General features: G+C 40.2%; 1 protein-coding gene across 1 annotated transcript in view; it reads right to left on the reverse strand.

Annotated features, from left to right (window-relative positions):
• LOC101127591 (stonin-2) overlaps positions 1 to 21,605 on the reverse strand; it is a 260,143-nt gene that overhangs the window by 189,009 nt on the left and 49,529 nt on the right. Inside the window, exon 5 of the mRNA XM_063698159.1 lies at positions 5,704 to 5,901. Within this exon, the coding sequence (XP_063554229.1) occupies positions 5,704 to 5,901 (198 nt within the window). The remainder of the gene's footprint in view (positions 1 to 5,703; positions 5,902 to 21,605) is intronic.

A 21,605-nucleotide genomic window follows, 5' to 3' on the forward strand; every position in this document is an offset into this window, starting at 1 on the left:
ACCACCTGCAATCTCAAGCTATCCATTCAAGGGTACATTAAACAATTATTAAATACCTGCTATGTGCTTCATCCAGTCTTGACATCCTCAGTTTACATATATCTGAGCATTCTAATCCTACACTTAAATCTACACTTTTCTTATGCATAAAAGAGAGCCTGGACAGGTGCGGTGGCTCATGCCCTTAATCTCAGCACTTTGGGAGGCCGAGGTGGGCAGATCACTTGAGGTTAGGAGTTCGAGACCAACCTGTCCAACACAGTGAAACCCCGTCTCTACTAAAAATACAAAAATTAGCCAGACATGGTGGCACGTGCCTGTGGTCCCAGCTACTCAGGAGGCTGAGATGGGAGGATCACTTGAACCCGGAAGGTGGAGGTTGCAGTGAGCCGAGACCATGCCACTGCACTCTAGCCTGGGTGACAGAACAAGACTCTGTCTCAAAATAAAAAAATTAAAAAATAAAAAAAAGAACCCAAACCAAAGACTACTACTTAAGAGCAGCTTGTATGCAAGCATTTACATATTTTCTCTTCCCTGGTTGGAATGAACTTCAAAGGCAGAAGGTTTGCTTTTATTCCCTCGACTCTCTTACTGTTCACCAACCCATGTGAACCTAGTGGCATTACAGAGCTACCCTGACTGGTGAAAATGGCAGGGTGTGCCCACCTTGTCTAGACAAAGGAGACTCCTGTGGAGATGAGGGGTAAGAGAGGAGTGAAATGTTGTTTGGGATTTTGCCTATTAACAATTTAACAATTCTCCTGCCATTCGCTCTTGAGAGCAGACCTCAGAGCTAACATCAACACTGCTCTCCAGCTCTGCCTCCCCACACTCTGTGATTTAACCAAGGTAAGGGGATTTGTTTGCCTTCCTACTAATTATCCCCTTGGTGAGAAAACGAGAATAAAGTGTAGGCTGATCACAGAGTCTTTCCCTCCACGATTATGCTGGGAGCTGGATTGCCCTGTGGGGCTGCCAAATCCCTGCAGAACTCTGCCGCAGATGACAGGGAGGAGGCTGTGGCTCTGCTCTCGGCAGCCCACTACCAAGCAAGTGGGCCAAGGCAAATAGGCTGGGCCCAGAGCACCGTAATCCCTCTCCAAACAAGAGATGAATCACAGAACATGAGGTGCCCAGTGGTTACCCTGACACACTGTGCTGCCAGGGAGAGCCCAGCTCAGCTGAGGGAGCTCCAGATGAGGCTGCAATTCCAAGGAACTCTTCAACCTCTACCACCCTCTGCAATGCTAAAGGGCACGGGGGGGGGGGGGGGACAATGACAAATGTCTCCTCAAGGCAGTTCCTCCCAAGGTTTCCCAGGCACAGAAACCAATCATACCGAACTCCCCACTGCGTCTCTGTATTTAGTGCTTGCTGCTGAGAAATGCAAAGCACTTCTCAGATCTCATTCCACATGCTATAGTTTGAGTAACAGCTTTCTTTGGGGGTAACAGAGGAGTCAACAGTAATTATCCTTATGTCCCATATCAAATGGAAATGAGGCAGAGAGATATTAAATTAAGATTTTTTTATTCCTACAGCACTTGGCACTGTACGAAACACCTTCATATATACCCTGTCACCCTGACTGAGCAGGATCACTCAGTTCCATTTTACAGATAAGAAAGTAAAGCTCTGAAGAAATGACTTACCCAGAGGACAGACTGATGGGAATCTGCCCCATAACCCCAGGTGGTTTCAGTTTACCCAACTGGAACCATCCAGCCTTAAAGCAGGGCTCTCCCAGAGGTTGGCACTGCCACAAGCCTGGTGCCAGGCAGAGGGCAGGGCATCACCTGGCTGGAGGGCTTTCCAATGTGTACAGATATCCTTGAAGCTCTCTATAGCTCATCTGAAAGCATTTTTTTCTTCCTTTTTTTTTTTTTTTTTTTGAGACCAAGTCTCACTCTGTCAGCCAGGCTGGAGTGCGGTGGCACAATCTTGGCTCACTGCAACCTCCACCTCCTGGGTTCAAGCAATTCTCCTGCCTCAGCTTCTCAAATAGCTGGAATTACAGGCGCGCCACCATGCCCAGCTAATTTTTGTATTTTTAGTAGAGACGGGGTTTCACCATGTTGGCCAGGGTGGTCTCAAACTCCTAGCTTCAAGTGATCCACCCACCTCAGCCTCCCAAAGTGCTGGGAATACAGGCACGAGCCACCACGCCTGGACAAATGAAAGCACTTTTAAATTCCCTGCTACTGGAGTAAATGGTTAAATGTCACAGGTTGAAAAATACTTGTTCATTCTCCTAAACTTTGTCTTTCCTTCTCCTCCTTCTATTCTGGGACCAAGGATGAGTTAAAGACTTTTCAAAGCCAGAGCTCTACCCTGATAGCACACGTCAGGATGTTCAGGAAGAGCCTCATGGGTTACTACAGCTCAGGATGCATCCAGACACTGTCTCCATGGCCTGCGGAGCTGCTCTCTGAGGACTCACTTCACTGCCCCTCATTTCCCAGGCTCATGGAGATATACTACCTGTCACCTCTGGGCCTGGAGGGCAGAGGGAGGTGAGATGCAAAGGAAGACTGCGTCGTCAAAGCAGATGGAAGCATTCCCTAGCACCTGGGCCATCCTGGGTCCTAGCCTAATTACTAAAGAATAGGGAGATTTCAAAGTAAAATGTCCAGAAATTTGTTTATAGAACATAATACTGTGGGCACACAGCAGTTATCTGTAAGCATTCATATCTGTCAAGGACATATGGACTTCATCCTCAAGCTCTGCCTGCTACACATCTTGTTTTAAATCCCTTGGTCCTATTTATGTTAAAAATAAGCCCCCAAGGCAAAATATGTATATATGCTTGTATGTATCCTCCATACATATCTGCATGGAAGGTCTGGGGGGTAACATAGCAAATAAATAACTACGGTGACTGTTTGGGAACTGGCTGGAAAAGGATTTGGAAGTTTCACTGAAATTCAGGTCATCCATTTCTCAGTGGTGTTCTCTTAACAAGTTGCTTCACCTTTCTCAGACTCAGTGTCAACTAGGAAATGGGGAGAATGACACCTGCCCTGCAGGATTGCTGTAAAAGCCACAGATCATACACCTCATATGCTGGCACACAGCAGACACTCAGTAAGTGCTAGCTATAACTATTACTACTGTAAAAGAGGATGGGGCCAGGCGTGGTGGCTCACGCTTGTAATCCTAGCACTTTGAGAGGCCAAGGCAGGTGGATCACCTGAGGTCAGGAGTTTGAGATCAGCCTGACCAACATGGCGAAACTCTGTCTCTAGTAAAATAACAAAAATCAGCCAGGCACGGTGGCACACACCTGTAATCCCAGTTACTTGGGAGGCTGAGGCAGGAAAATCACTTGAGCCTGGGAGACAGAGGTTGCAGTGAGCCGAGATTGCACCATCGCACTCCATCCAGCCTGGGTGACAGAGCGAGACTCCATCTCAAAAACAAACAAACAAACAAAAAAGAGGATGGTTGCCAAAAGGCCATACCTCTACCCTCCTTGTAGCCATAGAAACTGCCTCTTGTTGAATAAGAGCATCCCTCCTCATTCTCTAGTCCCAGATTTGCCTTTGAGTCTCTGGTGTAAACTCTGGCGTAGGGGCCAGTTAGTTCCTGGTGAGGATCAAATGTGCTGGCTATTCCAACACACCTGTTCCCCACTTCCAACCTCAGATCCACTCTATCTGCTCTGGCGACTGACCTCTGTGGGCTGCTTCCCCAGGGCTTCATGTCCTTTGGCCTCAGGCTAGGATCTACTAGTTGGAAACACCAGCACCAGATCTGGGAATTTATTCCTCCCTATCTCCCTGCTTCGTCAAATCTCTGCAGTGGCTCTGTCCTTTCTGTCGCCATAGCTCCTGTTGGGCAGTCCCTTTTCTATGATTCCAGCACTTGCTTTCTCTGTAGGTGGTCCCTTCATTAAGCTCTCTCCAGATAAACCTTTTTAGGGCACCATCTGCTTCCCGCCAGGACCCCAACCAAAACAGGGGAGGAGGTTTTCTTGATGCAAACTATGACACTGTTAGAATGACTTTAGAACAAGGAGATGTTAAAAATAATTATAAGCTGTGGAGGCAGACTAATAATGTCTAGTTCAGGCTAGGGCTCTGATTTTCATCACTTGAACCTCCAAGAATTAAAGCAACTTTCATCTAATAAGAAAGTAGATTAGGCAATGAAAAAACAGCCTCAGCATAGAGATCTTGGCTTTTCCTTCAGTGAGGGGCCCATTTTGCAACTCTCCAAAGCAACAAGAACCTTGCAGCAGGAAAGAGAACTTGTTTCAACCCTGATGGCCACTTATTCTGTGTCAAGCATCACATAAGTTATTCTACATAAACCGTCTCATTTGGAGATGATAACAACTTGGTGAGGTATACCCATTTTTCAGATGAGGAAATGGAGTCATAAAGATAGTAAGCTGGTCAGTGCAGAATCAGGTTTGAACCTGAGCAGTCTGGCTCTGGAGTCTGGGTATGCATATGGGCCTCCTCCCTGGCAAGGCCTGGAAAGGGGGCCCAGAGCAATGAAAAGTGAAGCAGGGAGGCAAGCTCAGCCTCTCTTCCTAACAGCCTCAGCTGCTGAAGGTGTGCTCGCATCCATGAGATGCCCCCACTGTGGAAATGGGGCTGTGGGGGCATATTTCAGCCACCAACCAGGATCATCAGCGACAGAGACAAACCAGAACTGAAGGAGTGTCTGTGAAAACAAGATGCTATAAAGAACCACAGCTTCTGAAGACAAAGGGAGTCCATGATAAACTAGGATTCTCTGCAACATTATCAAATACCAAACCAAATCCTGCCTGAAGCCTTCAGTCTGCAAGACAGATCGCTCTCTATATTTGTAGAATTCAATGGCACATAGCATGAGGGCAAACATCCGAAGCTTAAAAATGATCTAGAAACTCTGAACAACATTGAGGAGGAAAAACAAATGTTGTCAACACACTGGGTAATTTCATCCACAGAGAAATGAGCAGTAACTTCATCACTTTCAGAAGAAACCAATCTCTCGGGCCAAATAACCAAAACACCAAGAACATCTTTCCAATGCCAAGTATCTTTCCAATGCCATTCCCAAACCTTGCCTGTAATTCAGCACTTGTTAACAGACCCATATTCCACCTGCAAAGAAAGCCAGCATTCCATCTTACGCCTACTGGAAAGTTTAATAAAGGAGGCATAGTGCATTGCCGATTGATGTATCTATCACTCAACCAAGGCACAACAGAATAAACACTTAACTGCCAAATGATTTGTAGTCTGGACACAGTGGCTGAGTGTTGATTCTCATTCTGTTTTATATAACATTCGTTTTCTCTGCTTAAATCTACCTCCCTCTTATTGAAAAGGCAAGATGCATGGGTAGTAGGATGAAAGATTCAGCCTTGTGCATATTTACACACAGTTCAGTAATTCCAGGAGAAAATAAATTGACAGAGAATGGTATTTATACCAAATAGTCAGAAAACAACATATTAAGATACACTGTCAAATGGTTGCCGAGTATGAATAATCTGCCAACCAAGGATCCAATTTGTGTATACATCTTCCCCAGTGCAATTTCCAGCCACTTTGGGTTCTAGCTTTTTGACTGGATAACAACACCTGAACTCATTCTGCAAAGGAAGCCAGCTGCAGCAATTTTTAAAAGGACTTTAAAGTGGACCTGGGTACACCAAAAGTGATTTGCAAAGCCCTCTGGCTTAGAGCTCCATCTTACCAGTTGAGTCAGCCCCAGAAGCCTGGCCACTCGTCTGCTCCTCAGCATTGATGAGCTGCAGATCTGTATACGAACATCCAAAGCTAGGACTGCTGGTGTCTTCAGAATGGGTGGTCCAGCTGCTCTCAGAAGTCAGAGGGCATCTCCCCAGGGAGTCAAAGGAAGGGCATGTCCAGCAGGGCATGGTCAATGGTAGCGCTGGGGAGAGACCAAAAACCAAAAGCATACAATATAAATAGTTGTACTTTGTTTATCTTTAGTGCTTATCTTACTTTGATGTTGCTCACATCATATGAAATCTCAACAGTCATATGAGGCAAGGAAGTCTTGTATGGAGAGTATCACTCATGACACAGACAGGAAAAACTGACTGACTGAGACCCCATGGTGAGTCAGTATCAAAACCAGTACGAAAAGTAAGGTCCTGGCTGGGTGCGGTGGCTCACGCCTGTAATCTCAGCACTTTGGGAGGGTCAAAAATTTAGCCAAGCATGGTGGCTGGAGCCCATAGTCCCAGCTACTCGGGAGGCTGAGGTAGGAGAATGGCGTGAACCCGGGAGGCGGAGCGTGCAGCACTCCAGCCTGGGCAACAGAATGAGACTGAGTCTCAAAAAAAAAAAAAAAAAAACAAAAGAAAAGAAAAGAAAAGTAAGGTCCCAGGACTCTCCAATCAAAGAAAATCTCACTAAAGGAACACAAGTTACTTCAGGGTCTAATTTCACTTCTTAACTTAGATTTCAGCTTTTTTCAAACCCAAACTACAGGAATCTTGCAGTTTCACCCTTACTGTTACATTTCCTCCATTTTTAGTGGCACAAAAAAACTCACCAATTTACACTGAAACATTAGAGCCAGTTTAGGTTAAAGGATAAAGAGTAGATATGTAACTATATATGAACATGTATGTGGCATGCCCCTGCTTGCTTTGAGTTGACTGTAACTGGAGATTCTGCTGACTGTCACATTTACAAATGGAGATTTACTGAGGCTGCCAACCTGCTGCAATACAATGAAAAATACCTTTAAGGGGAAAATGTACAAAGCTTGGCTTTATCTCCTTAGTCTTGAGAACCAAATCAGACTTTAAAAACTACTTTAGAAAGGTTTTTTAAAATCTTTCAAATTTGAAACTTTCGAATTCTCCTAATTTGCCTTTAGTTAATTTCCTATCACATGCTGCCTCCACGGTGCTGCATAAGAATCATATCATTACGGCCGGGCACCGTGGCTCACGCCTGTAATCCCAGGACTTTGGAAAGCCAAGGCGGGTGGATCACCTGAGGTCAGGAGCTCAAGACCAGCCTGCCAACATGGCGAAACCCCGTCTCTACTAAAAAAATACAAAAATTAGCTGGGCATGCTGGCAGGCGCCTGTAATCCCAGCTACTTGGGAGGCTGACACGCAAGAACCGCTTGAACCCAGGAGGCGGGCGTCGCAGTGAGATCGCGCCATTGCACTCCAGCCTGGACAACAAGAGGTAAACCCTATCTCAAAAAAAAAAAAAAAGAAGAAGAAGAAGAAGAATCATATCATTGCAAATTTACCAACAGGTACTGAAACAAGTGCTGAAAATAACCTAGATAAGACAGGAAGAATGAAAACAAGAGCAACTACCATGTATTGAGTACCCATCAAATGTAAGGTATTTTACAAATGTCTTGTTTCATCCATCTATCCTGAGAGATAGGCAGTAGTCTTATTTTAACTCAAAGACATTAAGAAACTTGCCCAAGATGATAATGTCAGTTCTCCTGCCGGGAAAACCAAAACAAATAGAAAAAGAAAAATTGAGATTTAAGAAAGAATAAACATCAATGCTTGCAATAGTATAAATATAAAATTTTTCATTCCTTATTCTCTTAGGCATTTGTAAAGCATTTAGGTCCTTTTTCTGGAGTGCTCATTGTTCATATCCTCTTTTCTTTAAAAATGCCACCCTTTCTGCATATTCCTGAGTATTCTCTCCAAAAATGCGAGGTCCCCTTCCCTGCTTTATCTGTCCTTAGTGTTATCACTGTCTAATGTACTACACGCCCATGTCTTCCATACTAGAATCCAAGCTCCTTGAGGGGGCAGGGATTTTTGTCTATTATGTTCACTTCTATACCCCCATTCCTGGAATAGTGCCTGGTATAAGGCAGGCATTCAACAAATATTTGTTGGTTATATCAACAGAAGCACCACAAATCATTCCATAATAGTCTATACTAAATACAGAATATTAAAATTGGACTGGTATCTATAACCCCCACCCCAAACATAGAAAAAAATTAAAATACTAAAAAAGAAGAAAAAATAAAATTTTTTTATAAACCAACCAAAAGTAAAAAGCAAAGCCAAATTTATAAAAGCTTGCTATATGATGCCATTTCCTATAGTATGGTGGTTTAGATACTTTAAACTACTATGGAAATAAAATTAAAATAGTTGTAAAATGTAATAACATTATTTAAAATGCATCACAGGGTGAGCAACAAAGTAAAGAATCATCAGAGGCCAAGTGAAAGCTGCAACCCCAAAAGAGTAAACAGAGGACACAAGCTGATTTTCACTCTCAAGATTTTGAACAAACCAGACTCTTGAGTTTTCCAAATCTCTTATGAAGAAGGCAAATGATAAAGAACCTAGGGCCAACTGAAGATGGGGAACAGAAGAGCTGATGCATAAAGTGAGAATTCCTAAAAGCCTTAAAGGGTAAGTTAGAAATAACCTCCACCCTTAGCTGAAGATAGCAAAGAAAACTGTCTGCCTTAGGATTGTGTGAAGAGTAGAGGAAAAAATATCTCCTGAGAATTAATAACCACAAATTTTTTCACATAGGGGTGTACAGCTAAAACTACTTGTGTGGTCTGAAAAACCTCCAAGTTGAGACTAGTTTAAGTACTTCCAGGTTAGTAGCCTCAGATATCCAGGAAAAGCAAATACTATAATAATGCCTTTTTTTTTTTTTTTTTTTTTTGAGACAGATTCTCGCTTTGCTGCCCAGGCTGGAGTGTAGTGGTGCAAGCCCAGCTTACTGCAATCTCCACCTCCCGGGCTCAAGTGATTCTCATGCTTTAGCCTCCCAAGTAGCTGGGACTGCAGGCTCCCGCCACCATGCCCGGCCAATTTTTTTTTTGTATTTTTAGTAAAGATGGGTTTCACCATGTTGGCCAGGCTGGTCTTGAACTCCTGACCTCAAGTGATCCATCTGCCCGCCTCTGCCTCCCAAAGTGTTAGGATTACAGATGTGAGCCACCACGCCCGGCCAATAATCCTTTCTGAAGGAAGATACCTTCAAACCAGCCTCCTCAGACAGAATGTTCCTAAGTTGATGTGCACATGGTAGAAAAAATAATAAATAATAAATAAATAAATCACAAAATGCATAAATCAAGTTACCATGAACAAGAACCAGCAAAGTGTGTGGGTGGGTGGGGTGAACAGGCAGAATGAGATCTGCAAAGAATTTTCAGACACTAGAACTGTTGAGCAAAAAATACAACTGTTTAATCTGTTTAAGGAAATAAGAAAAGAAATTAAAAATATGAAAAAGGAGCATGTACAACTGAAAAAGAACTAAATAAACTTCCAGAGAAGAAAAATATACTACTGTAAATACAAAATTGAATGGATAACATAGACAAAAAGATGAAAATATGAAAGAGAGATGAAGACACACGGAGGGCAGCGTGAGACAGTCTCATAGATATCTAATCTGAGTTCCTAAGGAGAGGAGAAAGAAAATGGTAGAGGGGCAATATTTGAAAAAATACTGGTTGAAAATTCTCTAGAATTTATGGAAGATTTTACTTGTCAGATTAGAAATTCCAAGATATCTCAAGCAGGGTAACTAAAAATAAATCTACAAATAGACACCAAAAATACATAAGACCAAAAACAAAGAGAAGATCTTAACAGCCATCAAAGAGAAAATACACATTACCTTCAAATGAAGAATGTTTAGACTGACTACCACCTCTTTCCAGAGCAGGAGAAGCCAATGTGCACTTCAAAGTATAGACAGAAAAATAACTATGAAGTTAGAATTACATACCCAGTGAAATATCTTCACAGAACAAGGGAAAAAATAAAGACAATTCAGACAAACAAAAACTATAAATATCCTTAAAGGAGGAAAGAAAGGTGAAATAAAAGGAATGTAAGAGGTTAGAAATAAAACTATATCAGTACTTAAAAATAAACATAAATGGACTAAGCATTCAAGATAAAAAGACTGACAGGTTGAATTAACAAATGAAATTTAACATGGTATGCACAAAAAATATATCTAAAATATAAAGGATTATCAATGATGAAAGTAAAGGGATGGGAAAGCCATATAAGATAAAATATTAATGAAAAGAAAGTTGATATAGTTATAGATTATGGATAGACTTTACAACAAAATGATAAAAAGTACAATTCATCAGAAATATATAATCCTAAACTTGGATATATTTAATAACATAGCCTCAAAATTATTAATGCAAAAATTGACAGAACTGTAAGAAAGTAAGAAATGTCCATCATCATAATGGAAGATGTTAAAATACACCTCCCAGTTATTGATATATCAAGCAAGCAAAAATATCAGGAAGCAAACAGAAGCTTTAAACAACAAAATGACCACGCTGATCTAATGATCATAGAACATTACACTCAACCGGTGAAGAATGCATATTTTTTATAATAACACCAAGAATTTTTATGATAAGTGATAACATGCCATCACTTGACATGAAGCAAGCTGGAACAAATTTCAAAAAATTGGTATACAGACCACAAATACTGGTTATGATACAATTAAGTATCTAGTTATCTAACTAGTTGTCTGGTTAACTAGTATCTAGTTGTCTATACTAGATAAAAAACAATTTGAAAAATTTAAAAATTAAGAAACATACTTCTAAATAATTCACTGGCCAAAGAAGAAATCTTAATAAATATTAGGAAATATTTTGAATCAAGCAATAATGAAAATACTATATGTGAAAATTTTAAGAATATATGTAAGCAGTATTGTCAGCTTATATTAGAAGACAAATGAAACTTCATACAATAAGCTCCCAATTTATTAAGATACAAAAGTAGAGCAAAATAAATCACAGAATGTTAGAAAAAGGAAATAATAAATATAAAAGCATAAATTATTTAAAAAATTTTAAAATACACAGATAAAATGTTCTTAGAGAAGACTAATAGAATTAAAAAGTGCAAATAATAGTAGGAATGAAAAGCGTACACAATTACAAATACTATATTTAGAAGGCAATGAAGGGAAATAATAAATGTCTTTATACCAATACATAAATATGGATAAAACTATAGAAGTCCTAGCAAAATATAACTTTTCAAAACTGATTCAAGAAGAAGGTTAAAAACCTGACTTGTCCAATAACCTTGAAATAAAGTGAACCAAGACTTAAAACCTTCCCACCAGAAAAATGTCAGGCCAGGTGCTTTTACTGAAAAGTTCTATCAAACGTTAAAGGAAAAAGAAAAAATTTTAATCTTCCACTAACTACTCCAGAGTACACAAGAAGAAAGGCCACTCATCTACTCATTTTATAAGGTTAGCATTTGTAAGGTTAGACACCAAAACCTGACAATATATACCCAATTTATATGTAAAGTCTCTAAAAGGAGAATTACAAAATAATCTCAATCATGGACATAGGTAAAAGAATCCCAAATTATCAAAGAGAATTTAGTGATCTATGAAAAGGAGAATTATATAATTACTAAACTGAGTTATCCAATTTATACAAGGTTGGTTTAACACAGTGTTTCTCAACCTTTTTCTCATTATTGTCCCCCTAAGGAAACTTCTTGTACATTTTTTCCCCTAATCACTCTCTCTTGAATTCCCCTCCTCTAGTAGAATATTACAATCAGAAAATTGACATTAATACAATCCACCAATCTTATTCGTATTTCCCCAGTTTTACATGTACATGGGTGTGTGTGTGTGTATCTAGTTCTATGCAATGTTATCAATGTGTAGGCACATGTATCCACCACGGTCAAGATACAGAACAGTTCCATCACTGCAAGGATCTTTCATGCTGCACTTTTATAAGCATGCCCATTTCCCTCCTACCTTGCCTCCATCTCCATGCTCTGTTCCTAACCTTTGACAACCACTAATCTGTTTTTCATTTCTATAATTTTGTCATTTCAAGAATGCAATATAAATGGAATCATGCATTATACAACTTTTTAGGACTGGCTTTTATTACTCAGCATAATGCCTTTGAGCTTCATCTGAGTTGTTGCATGTACCAGTAGTTCATTCCTTTTTATTGCTGAGTAGTATTCCATGATATACATGCATCACAGTTAGTTTCCTTCTTTCTCCATCAAAGGACATCTAGGCTGTTTTTGGTTCTTAGCTATTATGGATAAAGCTGCTATAAACATTTGTGTACAGGTTTTTGTATGAACGTAAGTTTCCATTTCTCTGGGATAAAGTCCAAGAGTGCAATTGCTGGGTAATACGGTAATTGCATGTTTAGTTTTATAAGAAACCGCCAAACTGTTTTCCAAAGTGGTTGTACCATTTTATATTCCCACCAGCAATGCATGAATGATCCAATCTCTCGGCATCCTCACTAGCATTTAGTCTTACCATTACTTCTTATTTCAGTTATTCTAATAGATGTGCAGTGAAAGGATCATTTCAATTTGTATTTCCCTAATGGATAATGATATTGAATATCTTTTCATGTGATTACTTACCATCCCGATATATTCTCTTTGGTGAAACATATGTTTATTTCTTTAGCTCATTTTTTTGTTTTTTTTTTGGAAGATGGGAGTTTTGCTCTTGTTGCCCAGGCTGGAGTGCAATGGCATGTCTCAGCTCACCACAACCTCCACTTCCTGGGTTCAAGCAATTCTCCTGCCTCAGCCTCCCAAGTAGCTGGGATTACAAGCATGTACCATCACGCCTGGCTAATTTTATATTTTTAGCAGAGACAGAGTTTCGCCATGTTGGTCAGGCTGGTCTCGAACTCCCGACCTCAGATGACCACCCACCTTGGCCTCCCAAAGTGCTGGGATTACAGGCATGAGCCACCACACCCGGCCTAGCCCATTTTTTTAATGGGAACTTTTTAGTGTTGGGTTTTGAGATTTTTCTATATATTCTAGATACTAGTCCTTTTGTTTTTATTCTGAGACAGTGTTTCACTCTGCTGTCCAGGTTGGAGTGGAGTGATGCCATCTCAGCTCACTGTAACTTCCACCTCCCAGGTTCAAGCGATCCACCCACCTCAACCTCCCGAGTAGCTGGAACTACAGGTGCACACCACTATGCCTAGTTAGTTTTTCAAATTTTCACAGAGATGGGGTTTCACTATGTTTCCTGGGCTGGTCTCAAACTCCTGGGCTCAAGTGATCCACCTGCCTTGGCCTCCCAAAGTGCTGGGATTACAGGCATGAGCCACTGTGCCTGGCCTGATACTAGTCCTTTGTTGGCTGTGGTTTGAAAATATTTTCTCCCAGTTTGTAGCTTGTCTTTTCATCCTTTTCACAGAGTTTTTGCAAAGTAAAAGTTTTTGAAATTTTAATGCTACACATATATTTTGTTTACTTTTGTACTGTATATATATATTATAGCTATTCTGTACACAACAAAAATTACAATTTATTTGCCCTACTCAAGAACTATTTTTAGCCCCCTTGGGGATAATATCACCCTGTTGAGAATACATGGGTTAACATTAGAAAATCAATTAATGTAATTCACTGCAATAACATATTAAAAGAAAAAAATCTTACCATCATAATATAGAAAAAGCACTAAAAATAAATTTTAGTCTTTATTCATGGTAGTAATTTTTAGCAAATTAGAAACAGAAGGACTCCCTAAACCTAACAGAAATACCTGCCAAACCTCACAGAAAGTATCACATAAAGCTTAATTAACCCTTGGAGATTCTGATCAAGATGGTGATGTTCATTATCCTCTCTTCTGTTCAACATCATATTTATGATCAGAGCCTGCACAGTAAGGCAGGAAGTGAAAAGAAGTAAAAGAAACAAAACTGTCATTATTTGCAGATGATATTTTTGTATATGTAAAATAACCAAAAGACTTTACCAATAAGTTAACAAATTAATAATGTTAGCAAGGTATGCTTGTTAATTAAAAAATCAACATATAAAAGTGAATTGTGTTTCTGAAAGCCAGGAAGAAATATTTAGAAAATGAAATTTAAAGCAAGACAGTATTTATAATAGCAACAAAAAGTATGAAGCATATATAGTATCAAACCTAACAAAAAATGTGCTAAGCCTTAGAGGAGGTATTTCTAAAGTTTATTAACAGACAATAAAGAAGATTAAATAAATGGAAAAAGATATATATGGAGATATATATATGGAGATAGAGATAAATAGATAAACATTTAGAGATTGAAAGATTTAACGTTGTAAAGATGTTAATTCTCCCCAAACTGGTTTATAAATTTACTTCAATGTCAATTAAAATTCTAGCATGGCAAAACAATCCTAAGCAAAAAGAACACAGCTAGAGACAGCACACTACCCTTTTCAAACTACACCACAAGGCTACAATAATTAAAACTGCACAGTATGGTATAAAAACAGATACACAGACCAATGAAACAGGTTACAGAACCCAGAATAAAGCTGCACACCTACAACCATCTGATCTTCTACAAAGCCAACAATAACAAGCAATGGGGAAAAGACTTTCTATTCAATAAATGGTGCTGAGAAAACTGCCTAGCCATTTGCAGAAGATTGAAAGTGGACTCCTACCTCTCACCATGTATAAAAAATAACTCAAGATGGATTAAAGGCTTAAATGTAAAACATGAAACTATAAAAACCCTAGAAGAAAATGTAGGGAATACCATTCTGGACATTGGCCCTAGCAAAAACTTCATGACAAAGATTCCAAAAGCAATTTCAGTAAAAACAAAAATTGACAAGTGGGACTTAATTAAACTAAAGAGCTTCTGCACAACAAAAGAAACTATCAACGGAGTAAACAGACAATCTACAAAGTGGGAAAAATATTTGCAAGCTATGCATCTGACAAAGGTCTAATGTCAAGAATCTATAAGAAACTTAAATCAACAAGCAAAAAACAAACAACCCCATTAAAATGGGCAAAGGCCATGAACAGACACTTCTCAAAAGAAGATAAACATACAGCAAACAAGCATATGAAAAAATGCTCAATATCACTAATCATTAGGGGAATGCAAATCAAAACCACAATGAGATACCATCTCATCCCAGTCAGAATGGTTATTATCAAAAAGTCAAAAAATAATAGATGCTGTTGAGGTTGCAGAGAAAAGAGAATGCTTACACATTGCTGGTGGGAATGTAAATTAACTCAGCCACTGTGGAAAGCAGTCTGAAGATTTCTCAAAGAACTTAAAACAGAACCACCATTTGACCTAGCAATCCCATTACTGTGTATATACCCAAAGGAATAACAACACATGCACACATATGTTCCTTGCAGCACTATTCACAATACCAAAGATGTAGAATCAACCCAGATGCTCATCAATGGTGGACTGGATAAAGAAAATGTGGTACATACACACGATGGAATACTACACAGCCATAAAAAAAATGAGATCATGTCCTTTGCAGCAACATGGATGGAGCTGGAGGTCATTATCCTAAACAAATTAACCCAGGAACAGAAAACCAAATACCACATGTTCTCACTTGTAAATGGGAGCTAAACACTAAGTACACACAGAAATAAAGAAGAAAACAACAGACCCTGGGGCCCACTTGAGGGTGGAGGGTGGGAGGAGAGTGAGGATTGAAAAACTACCCATTGGGTATTATGCTGATTACCTGGGTGAAAAATTATCTGTAGACCAAACCCCCATGACAAGCAATTTACTCAGGTAACAAACCTGCACATGTACCCCTTGAATGTAAAATAAATGTTGGAAAGAAAAAAAAATTATAGCATGGCTTTCACCCATATTAACAAGCAGAATCATACTATTTAGATATGAATGAAGCTGAGTTTTGAGTAATATATTTATAAGTATTTACGTTAAAATAAACACAACAATAAAACATTGTATTAGAAAAACTGGTTATCTACATGAAAAAGTGAAACTAGACTTGTACTTCAAACTGTACAGAAAAATCAATTCTAGCTAGATTGAATGTCAAAGTGTGAAGGCTATATAAGAAACATTTTAGAAGACAATATAGCCAAATGCGTTCATGACTTTGGAGTAGAGAAATATTTTCTTTACCAAGACACAGAAAGCACTAATAATAAAAGAAATTGAAAAAAACTGTATCATTAAAATAAATAACTTATTTTTGCCAAAAGACATAAGGAGAATGAAAAGACCATTCACAGCATAGGAGATAATATGTGCCACACACTGAATGCACCAGGAACTCCTAGAAATCAGCAAGAAAAAGGCAGAGACACCAACAGGAATATAGCTGAACAGGGATTTCATGAAAGAAAAATCCAAATGGCACCAAAAAAGGATGCTCAACCTTGTTAGTAATCTAGGAAATGCAATTTAAAACCACATGAGATACTAAGATCCTGTTACCCTTCCCCCTTTCTTTCTCCACTTCTCTGATCACAAAAATAGAAAAATATGACAATCCTAAGTGCAGCTGAGGAAATGGAGCCACCGTGTCTTTCATGTACAGCTGGTAGGATAGTAACTAGAAACCACTTTAGAAAATGGCTTGCTGTTATCTGATTAAGCTGAATATGAACACATCCTACAGCACAGCAATTCCCATCCTACTTTTTTATACAAGAGAACCACCTGCACATGTTCACCAGGATACACGTTAAAAATGTTCATAGAAAGACAAAAAGAATGCTCATGGAAGTGCATTATCATCTTAGAACCAACCCAAATGGGCCGGGCACGGTGGCTCACACCTGTAATCCCAGCACTTTGGGAGGCTGACGCAGGCGGATTACGAGGTCAGGAGTTTGCAACCAGCCTGGCCAACACAGTGAAACCCCATCTCTACTAAAAACACAAAAAATTAGCCAGGTGTGGTGGCAGGCACTTGTAATCCCAGCTACCCAGAAGGCTGAGGCAGGAGAATCGCTTGAATCCGGGAGGCGGACGTTGTAGTGAGCTGAGATCGTGCCACTGCATTCCAGCCAGGGCGACAGAGCAAGACTCTGTCTCAAAAAAAAAAAAAAAAAGAAAGAAAAGAAAAGAAACAATCCAAATGTCCATCAAAAACAGAATGGATAAATGGATTGTAGCATATTACTATAATGGAATACAGAGTAATAAAACTAAAAGAACCATAGCTACAAGTTCTTTTCGTTTTTGACATGGACAAGTCCCACAAATAATGTATTAAAGGTGTAAGCCACAGAGTAATACAGTATTATTCCATATATATAAAGTTCAAAACCAGGCTAAATTATCATTCTTGATGCATGTGTAGGTAGTAAAACTGTCAAGAAAAGTAAGGTAGTTATCATCATGAAACTCAGAAGGTGGTGATACAGAGGGGAGGGAAGGGGATGTGATGAGGGAGGAGGGTGTGATCAGTAGGGAAACACACAGGGCCTCTGGCGATGACAATATTCCATTTATTAAACTGGGTGATGGGTTGTACTGCTGTTCTTTATAATCTAATACACAATCTCTTTTGTATTTATTCAATAGGCAATAAAACTTATTAAAACCACATATCAAAAAAAGACAGATTACTCAGTAAGAAAGCTATTTCACTTAATGGTATTTGCACATCGGTTCCTTACATTTGTGAGATAAAACGCCAACGTTTCTCTTGAAACAGAAACTAGGAAGAGTGCATTTGGGAGAAGCAAAGCTTCTGCCTCTCACAAACTGTTCTCATTCGCTCTAATACACTTTGTTTATTTTTCGGCTTAGAAATCTCTGATAAGTTATTTTATTCAGGTTCTTAGTTGAATGTCCTCAGGCCACAAGCTTAGCTGAAAGAAAGTACTGGGCTTGGAGCTGACTCTGCTCCCAGGGGCCAGACCTTTGATGTCTGGGCCAGGTAAAAACAGGATGCTGCCATCATATTTCAAGCCACATCCATCCAGCTTGAAGGAATAAAGTGAAGGAAAGATCAATATCTGCCTCTTCTCCTTTCCTATGAGGTTAAGATCAGGGACCCTGGATCCAGACTGCCTGGTTTGCATACCAAATCCAGCCCTGTAGCCTGGAGCAAGTTGCTCAAATCCATTTGTTCCTCCTTTTTCTCACCTGTAAAATGGAGCTGAAGAGAGTACAAACCTCCTAAGGGGATTAGGTTAATACTGATGAAGCACTAGCAAAAGTGCTTGGCACAAAAAGAGTATTCAACATGGGTTAGGTGGTGATGGTTATTATTCTCAAACATATATTTTTGTCCAAATCGACTTGACATCTCCATCTAGGTCTCTAACTTTACATGTCCAAAACTAAGCTCCTGTTATTCCCTCCAAACCAGCCCCTGCATCCTTTCAACTGCTCAGAACAAAACCATCAAGTCATCCTTGATTCTTCTCACAGTTGTTCCATCACAATTTTTGCTAGTCCTACCTTCAAAATACATCTGGAATCCAATCACTTCCTGCCTTCTCCAAGCTACCACCCTGCTGCAAGCCACAATCCTCTCTTGCCTGGATGGATACAGTGGCCTCCTACCTGGTCTCCTTGCCTCTACCTCTGTCCTCTCCTCCCAGTCTATTCTCAGATACACCACTCTCAACCGCTACACCATAGCTGCCAAACAGTTTTAACAGAATTACTGTTGAAACTCAAGTTGGATCAGGCCACACCTCTGTTCAAAACCCTCCGTTAGCTTTCCATCTCACCCACAACAAAAAATCAAAGTCCTCACCATGTCTGCCAAGGACCTGTGTGTCTGAGTCTCTGTAACGTTTCTGCCTCACCTCCTTGTCTTCTCTCCACATTCACTCTACTCTGGTCACACACCAAGAGCACAGGTGCCCCTCAAGGGCTATTCACTTGCTGTTCCTTCCACATGGAAGACTCCTCCCTACTTTCTGCAAGGCTTGCTGCCCCATTTCCCCCAGGTCTTCACTCACATTTACCTCTCAAACAGTCACTCCCTGGCCTTATGGAAAATTTCACATCCCCCTCACCATAGTCCCTTGTTTTGCCTCATTTTTCTCTCCTTCCCAGTTTGTTACCTAACACACTTACTGTATTATTTTTATTTATTTATTTATTTTATTTTTTGGAGACACAGTCTTGTTCTGTTGCCTAGGCTGGAGTGCAGTGGCACAATCTCAACTCACTGCAACCTCTGCTTCCCCAGTTGAAGCAATTCTCCTTCCTCAGCCTCTCGAGTAACTGGGATTACAGGTGCCCGGCTAATTTTTGTATTTTTAGTAGAGACAGGGTTTCACTATGTTGGCCAGGCTGGTCTCAAACTCCCGACCTCAAGTGATCCGCCCGCCTCAGCCTACCAAAGTGCTAGGATTACAGGCGTAAGCCATCGCGCCCAGCCCCTAACACACTTATATTTACTTCTTTAGTGTGTTTCTGGTATGAACCCCCCTCCCTGTCCCCCCGCAGAATGTGGGCTCCATGGGGCACGAGTATTTGGCTATATCCACAGTGTTTGAACATGACTTGAACGTGAGCATAAAGCGGGAGATCAAAATAACATGGATTATGTGAATAATAAATCTGCAAGTTGTCAGCTAATACAGTATTTTTCTTTCTTCTTGTCCTTCGGGATCCTGGGTAGATTAAAATTTTAAATACATATATTTTGATGTCATGTCCTTTATATTTTGATGTTTAATCACCAGAGTTATAGGATTTTTTTGATGTTGTAAATGTGCCCATCCATGCACAGAAAATAGATCTAACTCCATTCTTTTATCTGTGGCTCCTCTGCTTTTTCATAGCTGGCGATATGAAGCAGCTACTGCTCCCAGGGACTAGCTCAGAGGAGCTCTTGTTCACTCCCCAAAAGCTCCATTAGTAACAGATTGCCCAACTGTTAGGCAACTTCAACGTGGGGAGAGCAGGGACTGTGTCCAGCTCTCCCATAACTGTATTCCCAGCACCTACATTTTTTTCTGCATGAATGAACTAGTTAATTGATGCATGCTTGGGTGGTTTATTGTGTTTTGTATCCCACACCAAGGGTGAGCTAGGCCACATGGCCTCTCTGGGTGAGCTTGCACATTCTCTGCAACAGGAGAATATTGGAGTTTTAATAAAATATTTTGTTTCCTTTTAGATACTGGAAAGAGTTATTTTTAAGAACACTTCACCATCCTCTGCGGCATGATGACACTTTTAAATACAACAAAACTATTGCTTTTAAATATGCTTTTTAAAGCAGCCCTCAGGAAAAAAATATAGGTGTAGTTGTGTATGTGTATGTATGTATGTGTGTATGTATCTATGTATATGTCCATGGTGTGTATACACTCATGTATGCACATACATATGTGTGTGGAACAATGGGAAATCATAACCCTATGAAAATAGCTGAAAAGAAGGGGACAGGATGGGTAAGAGGCCAGTTTCCTTGCCTATCTTGTTTAAAAAACAACAAGCTGACTTCACTGAGAGCGCCATCCTTCAAGTTCTACCTAACAGCTCATTAGCCCCACAAATGGGAGTCAGTCACTTAGTCATTCTGCAGAAGGTTTCATGTCCATCTTTTCTCTCTCCTTTCACTAGTCCAGCAAATCCTAGGTGGGCAGCTACTAAGTTCCTCAAACCATATTCTGGAATAAAGAATAAATTAGATAGACAAAGTCCTTCCCTTTATGGAGAAGAGAGATAATAACAAGTAAACTAATGCATATTTGACCCAATTGCAGGTAGAGGCATGGGCTGTGAAGACATTTGAAGCAGAAAAAAGCTAGAGAGTGGAGGTGGAGGGTTCTGGCCCCCCGCCCTGCAGAGGCGATGCTTGAGCAGAGTTTGGAGTGAAAATGTGGAGGAAAAGCTCTCAGGGCAGAGGGAACAGCCAGGGCAGCAGTGAACTGGCCTGGAACGGCGAGAGAGGCAGTGCAATTACAGCAGACGGAGCCCAGGGGAGAGGATCAGAGACGGCATCAGCCCTGAGAAGGAAGGGCTCTGCTGAAATTTATTCCTGGGTACAGCATCCTCTGAGACGGACTCCACAAACGTCATTAACTACATTTAGAAGCACAGAAGAACAATTGAAGGTATTAAAAAAAATAAAGCCTCTTCTGTTGCAGGGGGAATTACATATGCATGCAAAATGCAGTAGGGCCTTGTCCACATATTCACCAAAAGGGTTGGGATATCTTATTCCACCCCCACCCACCACTCACTACCCCCATTAGCCAGAATGAACAACATAATAGAAACTAACGGCGGGGCTAGTCGTCTTCAGGATGAAGCCTCTCAGCTGTCACCCCTGCCTCCCTCTTAAATGGCTGACATCATCTCTGATCCTCCCCCAAACAAGTGGCTCTTTCTCTGGTCCCAGATAATTAGTTTCCCCAGACACAATGGGAAGGCCTTAGCCCAAGCTTTTAGGGAAGACGTTTGAAGCATAAGGGAATACTAGTGTTTTGCCTGGGCTATGGGACAAAAGTTCCGGAAATGAAAGGGTTTTTTTGTTGTTTGTAATTATGCACATCCTGCAGTATCTGCATAATGGGTCCAATTCAGCCCTGGCCTTGCAGAAAAATTACCATGTCCCTGGAGGAAGGTCAGCATATGAGTGAACAGGAAGCTTCATGCTGACAATAGTGCCTTAATTTTTTTTTTTTTTTTAAATTTTAAGGATGAACTTTGCTCTTTTAGTCCATTTGTCAGCAGGCATTTGCAGACATGTTCTAAACACACCCACACTTGTAAAATGCACGTACTTAAAATCAGCCTTGGCTTTGAAAGAACAGTATAAAGATTTCAGATGATAGATGAGCTGACTG

Source organism: Gorilla gorilla, chromosome 15 (genome assembly GCF_029281585.2).
Source record: "Gorilla gorilla gorilla isolate KB3781 chromosome 15, NHGRI_mGorGor1-v2.1_pri, whole genome shotgun sequence".
Taxonomy (NCBI): domain Eukaryota; kingdom Metazoa; phylum Chordata; class Mammalia; order Primates; family Hominidae; genus Gorilla; species Gorilla gorilla.